This window comes from Grus americana, chromosome 2 (genome assembly GCF_028858705.1).
Source record: "Grus americana isolate bGruAme1 chromosome 2, bGruAme1.mat, whole genome shotgun sequence".
NCBI classification, from domain to species: Eukaryota; Metazoa; Chordata; class Aves; order Gruiformes; family Gruidae; genus Grus; species Grus americana.
This window is the reverse complement of record NC_072853.1, coordinates 52,590,455-52,614,098: the sequence shown is the minus strand read 5'-3', so window position 1 is coordinate 52,614,098 and position 23,644 is coordinate 52,590,455. Positions and strand designations below refer to the sequence as shown.

The 23,644-nt window shown below is 38.8% G+C and overlaps 1 protein-coding gene across 4 annotated transcripts in view; it reads right to left on the bottom strand.

Annotated features, from left to right (window-relative positions):
• The window catches only part of ROCK1 (Rho associated coiled-coil containing protein kinase 1), a 99,141-nt gene that overhangs the window by 60,218 nt on the left and 15,279 nt on the right, over positions 1-23,644 (bottom strand). For all 4 annotated transcript variants that reach the window (XM_054815839.1, XM_054815836.1, XM_054815837.1 and 1 more), the window contains exon 2: positions 1,152-1,233. Coding sequence is in view for 3 of the 4 variants with exons in the window: in XM_054815836.1 (XP_054671811.1) it covers positions 1,152-1,233 (82 nt within the window). In the remaining variant the exon portion in view is untranslated. The remainder of the gene's footprint in view (positions 1-1,151; positions 1,234-23,644) is intronic.

Sequence of the window (23,644 nt, the reverse complement as noted above, 5' to 3'; positions counted from 1 at the left end):
TACGATATCAAATATAGTTTGAACTGTGAAAAGTTAAACAGAACATTTGAACTTAGGCCTTTCAGCAACTAGCTTACGTGCAAGTGAGCCATCAGCTAGATCTGATGGATTCATATATTCCCACAAATGGGGAATAATGTAAAATAAACCCCACAAGTTCACTATCATTGCTTACAGTTGCACCAAGTAAACTATTTGAAAACACCTTGGAAACGGAAACAAAACCGTAAATTTCAATGAAGCAACAACAAAAAATATTTTAGTCAAATTACTTCATATTTACCACAAAAGCCATTTATTACAACGTTTGAGATGCTTAAGCCTGTAAAAATCTAATAACGTTAGTTTAATTTCAAGGCTTGCCCATTCAGTCCACATGCAGAAGCAAGTTTCAAATCAGCAAACATCTCTGCCATGATTTCCAGAATTTGTCAGCCTTTAGAAAAGGCTTAACTCTTAAATGCCTTTTTGTTGTTTGAATTATGAAAATGATGGAGCTATGACTTCTATTAAAAAAAAATCAATTTTTTAAATTTAAAATGTTATTTAAGAGTAGAATATGCAGGAAATCTGGTAGTGGAAAAATACAGAGTAAATACAGAGAAGAATTCTGCAGACACATCAGCCACATGCACAAGTAAATATAGCAACTATGCAGTATAAGAATTTCATGGGATAATGAAGAGAGACCTTTTATACTTAAAAAAAAGGTCTACAAAACACATACCCCAGTCTGTCAGTGAACAACTTTTTTATTATTTCTTGACACTGTATACATGTTATGTCATTTTACTGTTAATTGTTTATGATCTATTCGTGCATAAAATTACAAAGCAAGTTATGGGAATCCAGAAGGTTGTCAAGAACAAAGATAACAGGCCTTTCTCTTAAAAGGCTTTGTGCCACAGAAAACAATGCCATTTACCATGCAACAAGCTTGGACATTCAATTGCTGGAGATTAGATTTTTATAGGTAGCTGTCAGTTCTCACTGGGAAATAAATAATCACTCTTAAAATAACCTGCACCCAAAAACTTAATGCACTGCAAATCCCTAGTTGCCTTTCAAAAAGCTAGAACTGCTTTTATTTTTTATTTTTGCTGGTATTTATAGTCTTTCATTATTTAGTAACTGAAACAATAAATACTTACACCTGTTTAAGAAGTTATCAATGTTTTTGTTTTTTCTTAAGGCAGGAAAATCCAAGTCATATACCAAAGCATCTAATCCATCCTGGAAAAAAAAAATCCAAGCAAAATTAAATGTTTGAAAAACTAATTACACATACTGCTAATTGAAGAGACAACAGAAAAACAGTTCTTCCTACCAAATTTCCATACAAATGAAATAATTCACATTTATTTAATGATCCAGTTAGCAATTACACGAAACAGCTGTTACTTCTCCACTTCCATTGGACTCTTCAAAACTTAACTTCCATCCATCTCAGAACAAATATACTTCTCTGAATTATTAATTACCTTAATTAGCTCCATATTTACATGAAAAAATTATTTTTCCAACTATAAAAAAAATCAAATCGCAGTTCTAATGAAGTTCATCACAGTTAGAAAGTCACAATGTATCACACATTAAGTGGTAACTTAATGACAATTATGGTAATTTAATTCCAAGAGTCATCCCCACTTTTTATTCATTGAATTCAGAAGGAATTTTCATTAACGAGATATTGGCTTTATGCATTCTAACTTAAATCTAGGAATGCACAGCCACAAGCCCATCTGGCATTAAATACATCCCTACATTCATCCCTATGAATAAAACCAAAATAAAACAAAAACCACCAAAAACCAACAGAAAATTACAGTGATAACAAAGATGATGATGGTTTTAAGGTCAAGTGCCATAAACTTCCTGACTTGAAGTTTAACTCTAAATTTTACAATGGGTATATGTGATTCTTCAGTGGACTGCATCTTCTCAGAGAAAAACTAAACAAGATATTTTGGTTGACACACATGTATGGTAGCTAATGAAAAATGATCAAGTATTCTGGGGAATTATATCACAACAAAACAAATAGCATTAGGGAGTCTTCTTTCTCAACTAGGTAATGTTTAAGTGACAACTACAAAAATGGAGAGGAAGGTCATAAAATACAAATTAATGGATGTTAACAAAGCAAGCCGGGGAAGTACCACTATATACTTGTCCAACTCCTATCTACATGCCTATGCCACCTGTTATTGATCTGTTGAGAGTGAGATATTAGACCAGACGTGTCTTTGATCTGATCAGTTCAGATCTGATTAGATCTAATTTGACTGTTTTCAACTTTTATACAATTATGCAATACAGGATTGAAAGCTGATCCATTCATCTTTGACCACTACATCCATTAAGTAACTATGCCTGAAGAAAAGCTAGAGTATAAGTTTTCTGAAAGCTTATTTTCCAGGAATATGTATTAGAGAACACACGATCTAAATTAAAAAATTAGTCTTCGATCCCTCACTACAAATTCAAACCTATTTTTCCCCCCTCAATCTAAAGCAGATTTTAAGCTATAAAAAAATCAAATGCTATCAAAATCAAAATTATTTGTAGGTTTGCAGTCCTCATTTTTGAAGTATGTGAGATAAAAAAATCATTTACTTTAGCTGTAATGAGAACAAGCACTAAAATCATGCTAGAATTTGAAAACAGGGCTAAGGAAGTAAAACTTCAAGGATAATCAGAATTACTTTAAAGGCTGGATGTTATTAAATCTGTTAATTTCATAAAAACATTCCTGCTTTAAGTTACTTCTCCATATAGTGGCTTAGCCTGAACTAAGAAATGTTACAATGAAAATGATAATCAAGAAAACTATCACAGTATTTTCACAGCCCTTAAATAAAGTCAGGTTTTGCATCTTGAGGATATTAAAGGATCATCTTCTTTGGACATACACTGATGATGAAAAAGGAAAGCAAATGGCAATGAAAAACCGTAATGGACTACCTACTTAATGACTCGGTACTGTAAGAAGAGGCCAACAACTTTGACTCAAGACAGATGTAGAAATAAAGCTATGCAGGGTAAGCTCAACTTAGCAAGAAATATTTTGTAACCTCCTAAAAGAAAACTTTTCCAAAGATATATAGTAAATATCCAGGAAATCCACTAAAGAATTTCAATTCTTTGGCAAATTCAGCAGAGAAACCATGATAACTGCTTATATAGCAGTACGAAGTGCACTGGTAGCTCTATGCATTGAGCCTCATGCTGTGAGAAGCAGTAGGCAAAGAACATCTACGAGGCTGCTAGGTCACATCCAGGGATTTTTAAAAGCAGATGAGTGATGGTGATGAGTTGCCAAAGTTTTCAAATCTGTTGAGTCAATCAATTTGTCCAGGGTCACAGCTAACACAGAAAACTTTTCCACACATCAAGCAAAAGTGTAACAAAATCCTGGTGTGCTCTGGGGCAGTGCAATTACCTCCTTCATTTCAGCGTTTGCTTCAAAAGCCAAAATTCAGTCTTTTTCTTTAGAGGAGGGGAGACTTTTTTAAACACTCAATACAAAAACATAGGACAACTGGGAATATTTGCAAATTTTTAACATCAATCTTACCTTTGTATCATACTTTTTCTTTCAAAATATTAAAATACAAGCCTACACAGAAAAAAGCAAGTAGTACAGAAAGTGTCACAATTTCATTGGTCTGTCAGGCATGTTGGGTATTTTGTTGTGTTTTTAAAAGCTCTAAAATGAAGATGAAAAATAGTATACAAATTCACTTTAACAGGCAAAAACAAATTTCAATACTGTTTAATTCAGAATTCACCATGAAAACATTGCCTTTCAGATCTTAGATATGAACTCTTTCAAGTAAAACACTTAATTAAAAAAAACTTTGAAATACAGATTCAAGCTATTGATCTCATATTCAATTCAAATCACGCTTCAAAATCATGCAAACATCATCTAAGGAAGCCGCAGGCCAAGACTTACTTATTTAAAAGGCTTTTCAATAATCAGCTCCCCTTTGCTACAGTATCCAGAGAAGAAACTATCCTAGTTCAAAACTTTCATTATAAGGTGGGTGGTGTCCTAAAAGAATTAAGAGACTTGTAAATCCTTAACTCTCAAAATCATTAATTTCTTAATCTGAATTATGTTTCTGAAGGAAAAATAGCATGGTATTATTTTAATAGTGGACTGGAAATACAAGACTAAGTTTAAGGTAATTTTAGAGAATTGTAAATAATGGAAATAAAATATTTGGGATATCTAGCATATAACATAAAGCATGGAATAGCCTTTTTATTTCACTGACATTAGCTAAACCAGAAGAACTGGTGAACGCTACAAGCTGTCCCAGTACAAAGGGAAACACAGAAGCAAGGCTATTTTAAGTGGTATCACTGGTAAACAGAGAGGAGCAGCACACAAGCTCAACAGTGAAAAGGCAACACCGGTTGAAAGTGGTGCAGGTCACAGAGATGGGAACGTACTATAGCATTTTGGCAATAACAGTTAGGAGAAAAAGGGTAAAGGCTGAATGAAAGGGGAAACAATCATTATTGTTGATGGCTGCAGAGATAACTCATCTCTCAGCTTTCTTATTTCCATTTTGCTCAATCTTTCAATATGCCATCTGACTTCATTCCTAATCCAGAAAGGAACATCTTTCCTTCAAGACCTGTAGTAGCCATACTCTCCTCCTCTTAAAAAAAGGATACTAAGACATCATTATAATAGGCAACCATATGCCAAATAGTTTAATATGCCTTATTAAAACAAGAAGGATCAATTTTTATGATGGATTTTTCCCCCACTTGGATGGGTTCAATATATTTTTAGTATTTATCTTCTTTAAATATAGCATATCCTGCACTTCTTCGAAACACATATTGTAGCTTAAAGATATTTTCAGCTAACACTAAGTTCTACCTTCTTCTGTCATTACAGAGCAATTTTCCTGATTAGCTTTGAGGTCTACACAGATATTTTCCTTTTATGTTAAAGTTAAATTGGATTACTAAAATTAATTGGTTTATAAAAGCAAACATATGACTTCCACTTACATGGTAACAGTATTTCAGGAGGTGATTAAAAAAGAACAGGGGAAAACCTTTCTAATGTCCTTTATTCAAATAGTTTCATGGTCTGATACAGTCTTTTCTATATCACATTTCTATAATGAAATCATCAATAGTTTCATAATCCAGTTAAAATACCTCATTTTATCCTGAAATTAAAGAGAGGCCTACTAGGGACCCATTACAATGTGCAGAGAGTTCTTCCATACAAAAGCACTATTTCCACATCTTCTCTTGTTTTTGTTCATTACTACACCACAGTTTGAAGTTTCAAAAGAATAGATATATGGAGTGAAATCAAAGGTCAGTCCGGATTCATATGCTGCCTCTGCAGATGACAATAAGGGTGTGTAGGAAAGAGGATATGAACAAGTCCAACACACAGTAGTACCTCTCTGGTGTATTTGTGAGCCAGAAATGGTATTGTCATAGTTAACAGCACTAGCCAGAATTTTCTTCAGTCATTTTGTGTAAACATTTTCTATACCTGTTTTAACCTCTTGCATTTACAGCATCATATAGATATGAATTTGACCGCCTAACAGGCTGTGTGAAAGTATACCTCATTTTAAGTCTGCCATTCTTCAGTCACGAAACGAACAATGAGTCTTTACCCACCTGCCCCAAGACACAGCTTTACACACTTCCATCATTTCTCCCTTGGTTGTCTGTCTTTCAATTATCCTTGTATGAAAGCTATTCCCATTTCCACCATCACCACACCTCCAGTGCTTTTTTATTTCATAGAATCATAGAATGGTTTGGGTTGGAAGGGACCTCAAAGACCATCTAGTTCCAACCCCCCTGCTATGGGCAGGGACATCCTCCACTAGACCACGCTGCCCAAAGCCCCATCCAACCTGGCCTTGAACACTTCCGGGGAGGGGGCATCCACAACCTCTCTGGGCAACCTCTTCCAGTACCCCACCACTCCAACAGTAAAGAATTTCTTTCTAACATCTAATCTAAATTGACCCTCCTTCAGCTTATACCCATTACCCCTTGTCCTGTCACTACACTCCCTGATAAACAGTCCCTCACCATCTTTCCTGTAGGCCCCTTCAGGTACTGGAAAGCCACAATTAGATCTCCCCAGAGCAGCCTTTTCTCCAGGCTGAACAATCCCAACTCTCTCAGCCTGTCCTCATAGGAGAGGTGCTCCAGCCCTCTGAGCAGCTTCGTGGCCCTCCCCTCTGGACTTGCTCCAACAGCTCCATGTCTGTCTTCTACTGGGATCCCCAGAGCTGGATGCAGTACTCCAGGTGGGGTCTCACAAGAGCAGAGTAGAGGGGCAGGATCACCTCCCTCAACCTGCTGGTCACGCCTCTTTTGATGCAGCCCAGGACACGGTTGGCTTTCTGGGCTGCAAGCGCACACTGCTGGCTAATGTTGAGCTTCTCGTCAATCAATACCCCCAAGTCCTTCTCCTCGGGGCTGCTTTCAGTCTATTCCTCGCCCAGCCTGTAGTCGTGCTTGGGATTGCCCCGACCCACGTGCAGGACCTTGCCCTTGGCCTTGTTGAACTTCATGCAGCTCGCACGGGCCCACTTCTCCAGCCTGTCCAGGTCCCTCTGGATGGCATCCCTTCCCTCCAGCGTGTCGACCCCACCACACAGCTTGGTGTCGTCGGCAAACTTGCTGAGGGTGCACTCGATCCCATTGTCCATGTCGCCGACAAAGATGTTGAACAGTGCCGGTCCCAGTACCGACCCCTGAGGGACGCCACTCATCACCGTTCTCCACTTGGACATTGAGCTGTTGACCACAACTCTTTGAGTGCGACCATCCGGCCAATTCCTTATCCACTGAGTGGTCCATCCATCGAATCCATGTCTCTCCAATTTAGAGACAAGGATGTCGTGCGGGACAGTGTCAAATGCCTTGCACAAGTCCAGGTAGATGACGTCAGCTGCCCTTCCCTTATCCACCGATGCTGTAACCCCATCATAGAAGGCCACCAATTTTGTCAGGCACGATTTGCCCTTAGTGAAGCTGTGTTGGCTGTCACCAATCACCTCCTCATCTTCCATGTGCCTGAGCATAGTCTCCAGGAGGGTCTGCTCCATAGTCTTGCCAGGCACGGAGGTGAGACTGACTGGCCTGTAGTTCCCTGGGTCTTCCTTTTTTCCCTTCTTAAAAATGGGGGTTATGTTCCCCCTCTTCCAGTCGGCAGGAACTTTGCCAGACTGTCAGGACTTCTCAAATTTGGTGGAGAGTGGCCTGGCCACTTCATCCGCCAGTTCCCTCAAGACCCGCAGATGCATCTCATCAGGTCCCATGGACTTGTGCACCTTCAGGTTCCTTAGATATTCTCAGACCTGATCCTCTCCTACAGTGGGCGGTTCTGCATTCTCCCAGTCCCTGCCTTCTGTGACCTGGGCAGTGTGGCTCAAGCATTTGCCAGTGAAGACTGAGGCAAAGAAGTCATTGAGTACCTCAGCCTTCTCCATATCCTGGGTAACCAGGTCACCCGTTTCATTCTGGAGGGGACCCACATTTTCCCTCGTCCTCCTTTTATCACTGACATACCTTCTTGTTGTCCTTGGCATCCCTGGCCAGATTTAGTTCTATCAGGCCTTTGGCTTTCCTAATCTGATCCCTGGCTACTCGAACAGTTTCTCTGTGTTCTTCCCAGGCTACCTGCCCTTGCTTCCACCCTCTGTAGGCTTCCTTTTTTTGTTTTGACTTTGCCCAGGAGCTCCTTGTTCATCCGCAGGGGCCTCTTGGTGTTTTTGCTTGACTTCCTCTTTGTTGGGATGCAAACAATGTGAAATTGAGCTTGGAGGAGGTGACCCTTGAATATTAGCCAGTCGTCTTGGGCCCCTCTTCCTTCCAGGGCTTTGTCCCATGGTATTCTACCAAGCAGATCCCTGAAGAGGGCAAAGTCTGCTCTCCTGAAGTCCAGGGTAGTGAGCTTGCTGAGTGCTCTCCTCGCTGCCCTGAGGATCCTGAATTCCACCATTTTGTGGTCACTGCAGCCAAGGCAGCCCTTGAGCTTGACGTCCCCTACCAGGCCCTCCTTATTGGTGAGAATAAGGTCCAGCATGGCACCTCTCCTCATGAGCTCCTCTGTCATTTGGAGGAGAAAGTTGTCATCGACACATTCTAGGAACTTCCTGGATTGCTTGCGCTCAGCTGCGTTGTCCCTCCAGCAGATGTCAGGGTGGTTGAAGTCCCCCCACAAGGACCAGGGCTTGTGAGCATGAGGCTGCTCCTATCTGCCTATAGAGGGCTTCATCTGCTCGGTCCCCCTGGTCAGGTGGCCTGTAGCAGACCCCCACTATGATGTCTCCTGCCCTAGCCCTCCCTTTAATCCTGATCCATAGGCTCTCGGTGGGCTCCTCATCCATCCCCAGCTGGAGCTCCATGCACTCCAGCTGGTCATTGACATAGAGGGCGATGCCCCCTCCTCGCCTGTCCTGCCTGTCCTTCCTAAAGAGCCTGTACCCTTCCATCCCAACACTCCAGTCATAGGAGCTATCCCACCACGTCTCTGTAATGCCAATAATGTCATAGCCTTTCAGGTGCACACACGTCTCCAGCTCCCTTTGTTTGTTCCCCATGCTCCGTGCATTCGCGTAGAGCCATTTCTACTATATACTTTTTGAATCGGGGTGAAACTGCAAATAGTATTTAAGTTGTGAGCAAACCATAAGTACACAATGCAGTACAATGTATCCTGTTCTGTTCTTCATTAAATTTTAAGTTATTAACTGAAATATCTGGTTATATTTTTATAGTCACTGTGTACTAAATTGATTCTTTTGCAAAACTAGGTACTATAAATCAAAGATAGTTCAACATTCAACAACACAAGTACATAAAGATGAGAGGTTTTTCAACATTCGTCAGTGCTGTATTTCACCTACCATTTTTAATCACCCAGGCACCAATGAATATGAATTTCTTCTGTGATTTGCTATAGCTTTAATTTTCACTATTCTATTATCATTAATTATTATTCACCATTTTATATTACTTATGACTGTGAAATAGCACAGACCTGTTAGATTCCATTATTGATCTTCCTGTTTTGAATAAACTCACTTCATTCACCCACCCATCCACAAAAGAAGCCTAGCCCAAAGCAGCTTAGTTCTGATAAAAAGCCTAAATGAACAGCCTCATCAAAAGCTTTGTGTTATCCTCATACTCAGCAATTACTTCAAGGAACTCAAGGTTTGCAGAGCATGACTTTCTTCCACAATACATGAGTTAGCTCTTCCCCATCATAACACCTGTGGGCTCACTTGTTCTGCTACTAGGCTGGGGGCTCCTGTATTGTCCACAAGATTTTTTTCTTCAATAGAAAAAAAATATAAAAAAAGCTATATATTTACTATCTTCCTTACTACTGTTGTCAAAACAGTTTTAAGCACTAACGTAGATAGACATTAAGGTTATACACACTCTTACATGCCTTAACAAGACACAATCAGGCACAAAAAGATAAATAAGTATCAAGCAGTCTCAGTGTCTCAGCAATCTTACTGTTTGTGTCACCTTGTGCGCAACTTTTCTAGTACCACTTTAGCTTGAGAGATATCCTCCAGCATGAACACTGTAAAGGAGGATTCCAGTATGGAAACTCCTCTAAGCTTCTTTCTTTATGAAGAAATCCGCAGAAAGATTTCTGCAACAGCCTTTTCCTTTATTTTCCCTTCAGTTTTTCTAAAAATACAGAATGCAATAACATAAAATTTATCATTAGTATACACATTAACTGCACAATCTATTAGCAGTGAATTTCTCAGGCTGTTATGCTAACTTCTTTTCATTAGAATCCTCTAAAATGTACTGCTTTTCTTCAGTTTGACTTAAGCAGTCCCATATTAATTGGACTTTTTCCCACACTGTGATCTATAACTACTTCCAAAGTTTTGATGCATCAAACTGTCAGTTCTTCCATGACTGTACTGGACTGACTCACCCTGTAACTACATTCCTTAATCTCAAAACTCGCTACAATTATGTAATACTGGTTTTATTCAGATGTATGAATTAGCATTAATGCAATTTTATAGCTACATTTACTGTTAGGATATTTCAAAATATACTCCATCAAGCAACTTCAGCAAAACTTATTATGTCAGGACTCATAAGTGATATAAAGTAAAAAATATAGTATATGACTTACATTATCAGGATACAGTTACAGCACCTTCACATTTTGTATTTTTTACTTCATACACATTTCATTATGACATAGTATCATCTAATGGAAGTATATGATAAAGAAAAATGTATTAAATTTAGTTGAAACTTTGTTATTGAGACACTTGTTTATTTTACTATTTATCTAGCATTCAAAGAACTAAAAAAAACCCAACTTCATGGGTATTACCAGCATACAAAATTTGCGTTCCTTGGACCAACTGGCAGTTACCCAAGTTTAAAGTCTTTGCTACTTTTCCTTTTTTGGAGAGACCAAAGTAAGTCTTAAGATCTACAACTCTAAATGTCCATATTTTAGTTTCTTGTATTATAGCCATTTTCCTATTTATTTCTATAGTAATAACCCTTCCTTCCATTCTTTATATCAACAAATCTGACTGATCTTGATTTTCATGTGTTCATCATAATTTGTCATAATGTCCCGTCATATGTAAGTGATCTCAGTGGTCGACCATTGATACTGAGAGAGCCTATTTAAGTGCTGTGTGAACCTGGCTTTTATATCCTATCTTGATTCTATCATCTTCAAACATGCATCAAAAGTAATACCTCAACTCCATCATAGAATGGTTTGGGTTGGAAGGGACCTCAAAGACCATCTAGTTCCAACCCCCCTGCTATGGGCAGGGACATCCTCCACTAGACCACGCTGCCCAAAGCCCCATCCAACCTGGCCTTGAACACTTCCGGGGAGGGGGCATCCACAACCTCTCTGGGCAACCTCTTCCAGTACCCCACCACTCCAACAGTAAAGAATTTCTTTCTAACATCTAATCTAAATTGACCCTCCTTCAGCTTAAACCCATTACCCCTTGTCCTGTCACTACACTCCCTGATAAACAGTCCCTCACCATCTTTCCTGTAGGCCCCTTCAGGTACTGGAAAGCCACAATTAGATCTCCCCAGAGCAGCCTTTTCTTCAGGCTGAACAATCCCAACTCTCTCAGCCTGTCCTCATAGGAGAGGTGCTCCAGCCCTCTGAGCAGCTTCGTGGCCCTCCCCTCTGGACTTGCTCCAACAGCTCCATGTCTGTCTTCTACTGGGATCCCCAGAGCTGGATGCAGTACTCCAGGTGGGGTCTCACAAGAGTGGAGTAGAGGGGCAGGATCACCTCCCTTGACCTGCTGGTCACGCCTCTTTTGATGCAGCCCAGGATATGGTTGGCTTTCTGGGCTGCAAGCGCAGGAAAAAAAAAAAAATTCAAAGTTTCTTTGAATTGTTGGAATTATCAGATCTTTGGATTGTCAAAAGGACCTGGGAAAGGCTGGAGAAACTGGCAGAGAAGAATTTCAAGAAGTTCAACAAAAGGAAATGCCAAGTCCTGCACCTGGGGAGGAACAACCCCAGGCACCAGTACATGCTGGGGGCTAACCAGCAGGAAAGCAGCTCTGCCAAGAAGGACCTTGGGTCCTACTACACAACAAAGTGATTGTGAGCCAGCAACGTGCCCTCTCAGCAAAGGCAGCCAACAGCACCTTGGGTTGGGCAGAGCGTTGCCAGCAGGTCAAAGAGGGTGATCCTTCTCCTCTACTCGGCACTGGTGAGGCCACACCAGCAGTAATGTATCCAGTTGTGGGCTCTTCAGTACAGGACAGACATGGACATACTGGAGTGAGACTAGCAAAGGGCCATAAAGATGACTAAGAGACTGGAGCACCTCTCATACTATGAGGCTGAGGGAGCTGGGACTGTTCAGCCTGGGGAAGAGAAGGTTTAAGAGGGGAATCTTACCTACGTGTATAAAATGAGAGGGAATGAAGAAGATGGAGCCAGACTCTTCTCAATGGTGTCTACTGACAGGACAAGAGGCAATGGACACAAATTAAAAAACATGAGATTCCATCTGAACACACGAAAACAATTTTTTTTTTTTTTTTTTTTTTTACTGTGAAGGTGGTCAAATACAGGTTGCCGAGTCTCCATCTGTGGAGGCATTCAAAACCTGACAGAACATGGTCCTAGGCAACCTGGTCTAGCTGACCTTGCTTGAGCAAAGGTCTTTGATTAGATGATCTTAAGAGGTCCCTTCCCATCTAAACAATTTCATTTTGTCTACAGCACCAAGCTATTCTTTTGGTTTGCATACAGGTAGTTCCTGCAGTGAATTATCCTATCAAAAATACTGTTTAACTCCCTACCAGTGGGGCAAGAAGACATCATTAGAAGGGTTAGTTTTGCATGATTCACATTTTTCAGCCCTCCAATTAAGTCCAGAGCAGCCACTACTCCTTTGTGACAAGGACAGACTTTTTCTCATGCCACTGACTGAATCAAGAGAAAACCATGGACCTCACTCTTTGATACTTACTGTTCTAGGGAATACTCTATTGCAACTTCATTGGTAAGGAAAAACACACCCACACAGAGGACTTTCCTCTGGTGCCCAACATTAATATGTTATTTTGTAATTAAATGAGCAAGTGTAAGTTCACCTGAGAAACAAATACTAAATAGATCTATACAACTCACCAGTTTCAGGCAAGAACACTGAAAGCCAACTTTCAGGCCAATGCCAACAGCATTACAGTTATCTGTCTCTATTCAAGTACACAAAAGATCCCTCTACCTAGTTTTAAGTTAATAACATTTGTTAATTTTGCTGTCCAGAGAACAGAAAACTGCAATTTAGTACTTCATCTTTAAAGTGGACAAGTCAATGTAGACAAGAGTTAAGACACTTCACTTAAGAATTTTCATTACTTTGTTAGACTAGGCAAAGTATACAAACTGACATACGTGCCTGAGAACAAGGCACTTGATTCATTGCCTGTTCTCATTGCCAGCATAATATAATTCTACAGAGCTTGTTACTTCTTAATATCTTGCAATAGTCATAAAGAGCTTTTGCAAATTTAGGTTAAATACATAGCCTTTCACAAAGAATTTTTTTTTGACTCAGTAAAAAGCTAAGAGTTTAACTCAGTAAAGATGTAAAATCTCAATAAGGAGATCTTGAAATCTCAAGGCAGGATTACTGAAAGCAGTACAGCTTTTTGCTTTCATGTCAGCCTTTTTAAAGAGTTATTCCATGTGTAGTTGCAAAATTCACCCATATCACGTTCTGTGTAGTTACACATACAAGTACTTGCATCCTGTTCAAACATCAACTGTTCAACATTTATACTGACAAATTCCTAGAGTATACACTTACTACGTGATTCAGTAAATTATAAATTAATATATATATCAACATATATTGAGGTATATCAGTACCCCCATTGAGGTGCTGGAGCGTGTCCAAAGAAGGGCAACAAAGCTGGTGAAGGGCCTAGAGCACAAGTCTTATGAGGAGCAGCTGAGGGAACTGGAGTTGTTTAGTCTGGAGAAAAGGAGGCTGAGGGGAGACCTTATTGCTCTCTACAACTACCTGAAAGGAGGTTGTAGCCAGGTGGGTGTCAGTCTCTTCTCTCAAGTAACAAGCAATAGGACAAGAGGAAATGGCTTCAAGTTGTGCTAGGGGAGGTTTAGATTGGATATTAGGAAAAATTTCTTCACCAGAAGGCTTGTCAAGCATTGGAACAGGCTGCCCAGGGAAGTGGTTGAGTCACCATCCCTGGAGACATTTAGAAGACATGTAGATGTGGTGCTTAGGGACATGGTTTAGTGGCTGGACTTGGTAGTGCTAGGTTAATGGTTGGACTTCATGATCTTAAAGGTCTTTTCCAACCAAAACGATTCTATGCTTCTATTACATGATACACACACATATGTGTCAAAATACACACTGTCACTAACACCAGAGCCCACAGACCTCTCAATATTGTTAACATCTATATCAGCACTGAAGGAATCCTCAGGTGCAAGTCTACAGACAAGGTATACACGCAAGTAGTAATGCTCTTTGTATGTATGTAAGGCACATCATTTTTCCAGGTATTGATGCTTTTCCACTGCAGCAATGAATCTCACAACCTGAAATATCTCCTAAACTAACTAAAATAAAATGCAGTGCAAATCTGTGAAATCAACTCATGTATCGTAAGCATGCAAGAGTACTGTCAGTATCCAGTACACATAGAATTCAGAGAACCTACAAGCATCAGCCTTCCACTAAAACTGAGGGCAAGTCATAGTTTCTTCACACCAGTCCCTCTCTGTCCACTGACAACATGCAGGAACCCTGGATCCATAGATCTGTTCTGAATGACACCTGTTCAAGGCACTATTTTACATCTAAAATTATGGAAAGTTCACGTTGTCTGAAGATGCATTTCAGCCAATGCATTTCATTGGGGTTTTTATTTCTCTCCAAACCCAAACTTCTAACACTAATTTCACTACAGTAGGATATTTTATTGTGGTTAAGAGTCTTTACATCCAAACTTCAATTTAATAAAATTTCATTAGTGTTCTATTGTTTCAATTTAGCATCATAATTAATTCCATTTAATATTACATCTTTAAGAACAACTATCAGATGAGAGAGCAGTGTCTTCAAGGAAGATGAAGAATATAGACCAAAATATCACCAAGAATATATTTCAGTAAAATTTATGCAGAAGCAAATACAATAGATGTTGTTTGGAAATAGTTCAGGGAGATGTGTAACAGCAGCAAAAGCTGAATGCTATTAAGACAAATTATATCAACTTCATTTTGCAACAAGTGAGATCTCCGGATATTTGCAGCTTATTTTCCTTAAAAAAAGGGATCAGTTGCATGGGTGGATATGCTCTGCGGGCAAGTTTTATGACCTACAAAGCTTCTATACCAAATGCAGCACATTCTGCCATCAACAGAATATTTTACATAAAAAGACTAAAACAGTTGTGCAACTAACTGGAGGGCTACATAGATTCTTGATATTTTAATACGTAGAAAATAAGAAAATAGATGGCATACTTTAGGTTTAAATGATTTATCAAGCTATATTTGGTCTCACACTAGAATTAAACAAAACCTAAGTACAGCTTCTTAAAACTGCCCTTTTCAATAAAGCAATTAAATGTGTTGAAAGCAAGTACACTTAAAGCGCATATATATATTTAAATAGTGTTAAAAGACAACAGAGTAGTGGTAGTTAAAGAACTGACTGATGGTTATCACCACGGAAGCAGCATTCCACAGCGACTTCAGCACTTGGCATTATGAAGTGCCTCATACGTCTAGAGTTCCCAGTTACCGCAACAACTGCAACTGGAGATGAGCAGCCAACCTGACAGACAGCAGGGTAACACTATCCACAGAAATACCTCAGAGGGGAAAAAGTGACCTCACATCCTTTTGAGTTCTCAAAGTTATCATATTCATCAAAAATATAATGCAAGCCCTGTTCCCCCACCTAAAATGTAAAGTAAATACTTAAGAAAATTTAAAAAAAAAAACCCAAAACCCCCGCCAAATCTCACGAGCACCCCACAGGTTTCTTGGTTCTCCCAGGACAACAGATTCTTCCACAGGCAGCACATATAGATCTACGAATTCTGGTTTAGAAGTCCTAAGATTGCCATTTTAAACACACACACACAACTACCAATTTAGACCAACAGAATTTAGATCAACAGAAGTCAACACTCTAAGGAACACTCACTAGAAAGCAAAAGTAAGGGATAAAAAGTAACACTATGGATGTAAATACCGGTACATAACTTTCCTTCAGTAAAATGGTATAGAAGATAGACAGATCTAAGATATGAAAGAATAAACTGTTCCAGTCTTAGGCTGCTTTGGGCAGCAGCCTGCAAGGAATCAGGTAAAGACTTCAATGAAAGGAAAGCAACTGCACAACTCCATTAATAAATAGCAGTATTTAGCAAAGGAAATAGAACTCCCTCTGCATCTGTCGCTTGGGAAATTGCTGTCTGCCTCTCAGATTTTTTTTCCAGGCAGGTATCCATGAAGCCAGACTTCAGCTTTAGTCAGTTGGACAGGATGGGAATTAGCAAGATACGTTTCTTCTTATAAACATGTTGGTAACACATTATTGCAAACAACATGAAGTGCATTAGCTCTTGTAAAAGCTGTTTAATATGCAAAGCAACTTTAGATCTCTTAGCTTAATCCACTACTGTAAAAGTAGAGTAAATTCTCTCATCACGAGCTTAAAGTGCTGCCTCTAGCTGCCCCGCTATACCTTTGTCTGTGAAGTGTTATCTCTGCTATGGGGAAAAAAAAAAACCAAACAAAAAAACCCCAAAACCAACACATTACTAGCAAAGTTTGCAATATAAGAAGTTAGTGAAGACTCAGAAAGGCAACTATTTTTTCTATAAAGCAACAATATCTCATCAGTCAAGTTGCACCTGTTGTCACCTGACCTGGATTATGTTTGCTGCAAACAAAACTGTGTTTACTACAGATATAAACAATAAGCTATAAAACAATAAAAAGGCAAGTTCTATCTTTAGCCTTGACAACTCAGTCTCTGGAGATTATATTAGTTCAATAACTATGCTTTAGAAAAGACTCTCCAAAAACCTATATCAAAGAAAAAATTTTAAAAAAACAGACAACTCTCTTGCTAGTAATACCATCTAGCCCACAAAAATCTAACAAAAAAGAACAGAGTGACTGGAGACAGAGGCTAGACAAATTGAGAGAAAGACAAAAAAGTACTTAAATATTTTAACAGAGGGCAGACAATTAATGAAATAGCTTTCCAAGAAAGAGTGAGAACATCATAATTTTTCCAGCAGTCTGGAAACACTGCACAAAATCTCCCCTAACCCTCCCCGCCAAAAGGGAAATTCTTCCCTAAAACTCTAGAACAAGTCAAAATACTTTTTCAATTAAAAGTGAATAGCCATGATAAAAGTCCAAAAATGAATATTTTGGAATAATTATACTAAAAACATGCTGTAGAAACTGAAATAGTAATTTGTAAAGCTATACACTTTTCCTTGGTGTCACATGCAACCCATAGTCTGCAAAAAAAATATGGGAAGTTGAGCACAACTCAAACAGAGCATCAACTTTGAGAAGCTTCTCTGATTGTGCAATCTCCTGTCAGAGCTCTAGCTACATTTCTGCAATAAACATTCCATCACAAGCAATCACACGTTAAACAGATATTTGAAATATGCAACTAAACAAGAACTTAACACTACTTAAGAATTTGTGCATCGTTATGCAGTTTCATAATGCAAACCATAGCAAAGCCCATGGATGACTTTTTCATGTATTGATTAAAAGAAAAACTTCACATTCAATAAAACAGAAGATTTATGTATAAAGCCAATGTTTTTCTATATTCTTTTTTCCATAATGAATATAGACATAAGAATGATTTTAAAGTAATGTTTTTTTAAAATGGTAATAAAAATTCCATGAGAATTATATTAGACACTTCTATCACCAAGTATTAAGATTCTTCAGAACTGACAGGATTTTGTTACTAACAAGAACAAAACAGCAAGTTTTTAACATTTTTCAGGGATTTGTACTGCTTACATAGAAAAAAGCACTTCTGCTAACAAATTGTTTCCAGATTCCAGAATACAATGCATTAATTTTATAAATTGACCTACAACAACATGCTTTTACCCACTACCTTCAAGCAATTAAATAAAAAGCTGTGACAAAGAGACATGCTCTCTTTTTCAAAATCTACCTAGAAAAAATTCTAACATGTACAGACAGTGTCATTAGCAATACAATTTTTTATTAATACTGGATGTTTAAGTGTATTTTCAAGCCACTAATAGTGACTACTTTCAGGTCAAGAAATACTTCACCAGTATTTCTATCTCTTCTAAGCACTCTTTTTACCTTTTCTGATGCCATAGTACAGTCATGACTAAAATCTTGAATGCTTTGGACTGCATATAAAAAAAAAGAGGGGTGTAACTACAAAATCAAAAACCTACAAGAAAACACATCCCATATTCAAGTACTGAAGTGACAGAACAGAACCATAGCTGTTCGTGGAAACTTAGGGTGGCTTTTTCCAATTGCAAGTTTCTCACACAATAATCAATAAGGATTTTATCCTATGTAACACTGCAAGAATACAAGTCAAGTACAGTATTTCAAGACTAGAGAAAGAGAGGAACTATTATAAATTCATCAGTAGGATCCAACACTTTTAATTTCAAAAGGGCCCAGAGATGATGTGATTTCTTAGGTTTGCAAGTTCGTTTACAGACATGCAAATAAGTTTTTCTATGTTCCTTTCAAGTCTTGAGACTCAAGCTTGAGGAAAACTAAAGCCATTGACTTCATGTACCAAGAAAGTAAGTCAGTCCCAACATTTCCAATACTGTTGCTCAAGCATGAGACACACATTTCCAATACAGTTGCTCAAGCATGAGGCACAGACAGCAGAACTTCATAAAATAGTGGTATTCAACTTTCAGAACACTGAGTATTTTTATCAAGCTTATATACTGCTATCGTAGCAATGAAAAATACTAAAATGCGAAGAAATAGCTGAACAACTCTCTAAGTTTTCCAACTACATTGATACGAACAAATAAGTCAGCTCCTTCCTAATACTATTCTCCCTACATAACACTTCAGAACTTGGGAAAAACACCCTCCCTCACCCAAAGAGGATGCAATCAATTGAGATATACGTCCTCCAAAGGCATGATTTTCCTTTAGATTTAGAAGAGGGGCGAAAACAAATCTTAGCCCAAGAGGAAAGTGAGCCAGGGCTGTCTGGACCGTTGCCACTAACCATGGAATCTTGTCAAAGTCTCTCCTGCCTGTCCTTACAAGGGAGCAAGGCTGAGCTTGGGCTGATTAAATTAATCTCTACAGGAGATGAGGGCGAGCAATATTTTTGTCACACCATAAAAGCCTGCCATGAAGCAGATTTGAGTACGCTGAACATTACATTTTCTGTTCCTCTATCTAACAGACCATTTTGAGTAGCTGTCACTTGGTTTCTCATTAAGCAGAGAGCAAAACTGATAACATGTTTTCTAAAAAATAAAACAAAAGCTAATGGAAGGCTATGTTTGACTTGGGTCAAACTTCTACATGATTTTTTTTTTACCCAGTATTTGTCTTATGAAAGCATTTTTCCAGCATCCAATTAAAAAAAAAAACCCAAACCAAAAACAAACCACATTTAAAAAGCACTACTTTCTTGGAAATCCACGTGAACTAAGGGACATTGTGATACTTACTGTGCATATATAAAACCAGCAGTTCAAAAGTCACGTCCTGTCAGGTGGGGTAGTATCTGCTACTTCCCATCCATATAAACTCTATGTCTGTAGAACACCTAGCAAAGCAGGTTGCCAATTTCTAAATAGTACAAAATATCAAAAAGTGATATTCCAGAAGAGAATTAAAGAGTGGTAGTATTGTCTCAAGAATTCAGAGTTACACTTTTGTCAGACCTCCTGCACTTCGCTTTCCAGAATTCCCTGCTGGACCACTGAGCCAATTTCTGAAGAACTACAAAAATACATGCATATAAACAGTCATTTTGGAAACAGATGCTTGTTACCAACCATGGTAATTTTGTAACTGAACATACTTACCTAGCCTCAGAGACTTACAAGGAAATTAAGAAAACAGTTACATCTTTTGTGGTATTCAAACAAAACACACTGGCACTGAAGTAAACTCTGTTATTAAAGTTAACTAGACTCTGAATTACAGATAAGCAATTTGATTTAGAAAAGGAAAAAAAACCCAAACGGCAGTAGGAAAGGTCTAACAGCAGGAAGCGTGTGTGGGTATGCACATGTGTATACATTCTGTATACATTCATTTACACATCCCAACAACCAACCCTTAAAAGTAATCAAAAAACCCTGACCTATCACTTTCATTTTGACTCACATTTTAAACATTACTTGCTTGGCAGCAGAAATAAGGAGGACCAAACACTGCAACAGAGACACACGCTCTTTTGCAAGTTACAAGTTAAAATTGCAAGCAGTTCGTGACACAAAGCTCTAGGCTTAAGACATCTTCAGAGAAGACAGGCAATGCAGCATTTCACCTGATAGTATCACGTAAAAGACACTCAAAACCCCCTTGCTTGCTTCAATCAAGATACCACGTTGTATGACTTGGAGAAAACAGAAGAACTGAACTTCCTCTCTTTTTTGAATCACTGTAGATCAACTTTAAGATCATATCACATTCAAATGTTTAAAGCTTGCTTTCTTGCTCCTTCCAATTTGGATATAAGGGGCATGCATGTGAACTAGTCCTTTCTTAATTTTGTCTCTAACTATCAAAATATGACATGACAAGTCTCAACTCTTATATAATCTTACCTCATTGAAAAACCTCTTAATCCATTTATTCTCTAGATGACAACACTTAGTCCAGTTTAACAGATTCATTTAAAAGCCAATTTCTATAAATAAGAATGCTGGTTGAAAGACAACTGTATCATTTATGATATCATTGACTCTACCTCTTATTTGTACATATCACCATAAAGAAGTAAGAATACAGAAGACTGAGTCAAAGCAAACCCACCTACGAATAGACAAGTTACTCCTCCCGAAAACCAATATGAAAGTCCATGGCTGTCCAGAAGACAAGAGCAAGAAAGTTCAGAAGAGCAGCTGAGTGGAGTAGTTCTAAATTCTGACACGCTGCTTCTACTGAAAAGTTAATCTTAACAACTGTAAATCTTCTGAAGACCCTACAATCTGACTCACTCTGGTTCCAGACACTGTTCAGTATCGTGAGCATGTCAAAAATGTATTTGGCTTTTTAATCACCAAAATGCCAAAGCCATCAATAAGTATGACAGAACCAGCAGTAAGATCTTAAGAATGGCAAAGTCATAAGATATCATAGCTTAGATTTCTTATCCCCTCCTTAGAATAAATTTGCTGCTTTCTGTAAAAAGGGAAAGGCATAGCTGTGGGTGTCTTAAAAGATAAACATGGCTTACATCTTCAGTTCTGTCAAGAGTCAACTACCAACGCACTGTATTTTGAACTTGTTGAAACATAAACAGAGAGCTGATGGTAAAAGGATGGCTAAAAGATATCCTGATTTAACCTCTTTTCCTTGCCACACCACAGTAACAGTGCTTGAATTTGCCCATTTGGCACAGCAGTTGTTGGAGCAGCTACTTTCTTCAAAAGTGAATGGTGGATGCCAAGAGCCTTACGTAACTGCAACCAAGACAAGACCAAAAGCACTAGCTGGTATTTGATTTGCTTTTTCCACTGAGTTTTTCTGATGCAATTTTATTTCATCTAATACATCACCTGCTATTAAACATGGTACCTGAAAGGTAAATTTTAGAAGGCGGATATCTAAGTGCTACTGCATGTAGCACAAGGGCAGTAGCTGTATTAGACACCGATTTACAAAACAGAGACAAGGTACTGTTGCAGCGAGACTGTGGCCTCACTCTTGCTGGACACTGACCTGGGGATTGTTGCTATAAATCATCCTAACACCCATCTGATTGCAAAAGTGAAATTCTAAAATGAATCTCTGGCCCTTCTAAGTTTTATTACAGAATAATAATCTGTTGAGAAAAAAAGTATACTTGAAATTAGACCACAGTCTGGGTATTATTTTTTTTTATTCTTTGTGCTTGAAAGATACCAGATTCAATCAACTGCTTCAGTTATCTTTTGAAAGCATTTGATAAGTGTACTTGAAGTCATGATTTTGTAATCAAATACAGTTTTACTGAATGAAGATGCGAAGTTAACTGTTGCTTGGCTACAGCTGATTGTATATAGTAACAATCTTTCATAATCCTAATTATCTGTATTACTGTCATACTCCTGAAAAATAATTACATCCCATTTACCAAAAACTTTATTCTATGCTAAATTTTAATTTGAAGAGTTAGATACTAATTGAGCAACTTTTCACCTGAAGCCATCATGAGACAAAAATCTGAGGCATAAGGACTCCTACTAGCTCCTGATCATTTTGCAAGTTTCTCTTAGCTTAGTAGAGATCTTTTCCCAACCTAAATGGGTAATTTGAAGTTGCAGGTTTAAATGTGGGGAATTTTTTTCCTCCTTCCAGACAGAGTTTATCTTCACTTGAAAAGTATTAAATGCCACGAAGAGAAAAAAAAAAAAACTCTACAGGAGTTGCTTTTTTCTATTTTATTTTAATTCATATAAAATTGCAATTTATAGTTGCCACTTAGGGTGAAAAATATTTAAGAAAATATCTAACAGTAGTTTATCTTTTTGTCCATTTAGAAAGTAGATTTGTTGTGTATGCATTCTGTGGTTGAGTCTCCTCCACTTCTTCACACCACTAGATTTAAAGATTTTTCTTGTTAAGTCTGGGGTTTTTATTCTGACCAGATCTGATGCTACAAGACAAGTGACATGAACATTGCGCTGCTTAGCATAGATACCATATCCTGTATAGTGTCACCCCAGAAAATGGGGTTTTGATAGCTACAGCTGAGAAAGCAATTTGTACATACAGTATATGCAATTACTACATGCTTAACTGGCACGGCTGCAAACAGATTGTTGCACTGATTCAAGAACTTCACTGATGTTTTGAAACCAAAGCTAGAAAAAGACAAAAGGAAAACCAACCAGTGAAACACTGTGCAAGTATTTTCTCAAAAGCCTGACAATCACAGAATCAAAGAACAGCCCAGGTTGGAGGTAGCCTCAAAAGACCATCTGGCCCAACCTTTTGTGGGAAAGGGAGCCTCGATGAGATTATGTAGCACCCTGTCCAGTCACATCCTGAAAACCTCCAACAGCGGGGACTCTACCACATCCCCAGGGGAGGTTGTTAGAGTGATCAATTGTTCTCACCGTAAAAAATTTCTTTATAATATAGATACAAAATCTCTACCAATGCAACCTGTACCCATTGCCCCTGTCTTCTCCACGTGGCTCCTTGCGAAAAGATAGCCTCTATCCACTTTGTAGCCACCCTTTAAGTACTGGAATACTGTGATGAGGTCTCCCCCAGCCTTCTCTTCTCCAGGGAAAAAAGACATAACTCTGTCAGTCTTTCCTGATGGGGCAGGTTCTCTAGCCCTTTAATCATCTTTGTGAACCTCCTTTGGACCTTCTCCAGCCTGTCTGTGTCTTTCTCGACTTGTGGGGAAACAGAACTGGACACAGCACTCCAGCTGCAGCCTCACCAGCACTGAGTAGGATGATCACATCTCCACCTCTGCTAGTAATACCTGGGGGTGCAGTCCAGGATCCAGTTTGCCTTTGTTGCTGCAGCAGCCCACTGCTGACTCATGTTCAGCTTGTCCACCAAGACCCCCAGGTTCCTTTCAGCAAGGCTGCTCCCCAGCCACACAGATCTCTAGTTATGTTGTCCCAGGTGCAGGACTTTGCATCTATCTGTTAAACTTCATGCTGTTCTTGCTTGCCCACTGTTTGAGTCTATCCAGGTCTCTCTAAGATGGCTCTCCCTCCTGACGTGTCCACCTCACCACTCAGTTTAGTGCCATCGGCAAGCCTGGTGAGCATGCTTTCAATCCCATCATCCAAATCATTTATGGAGATGTTGAACAGCGTGAGGCCCAGTATCTATCCCTGAA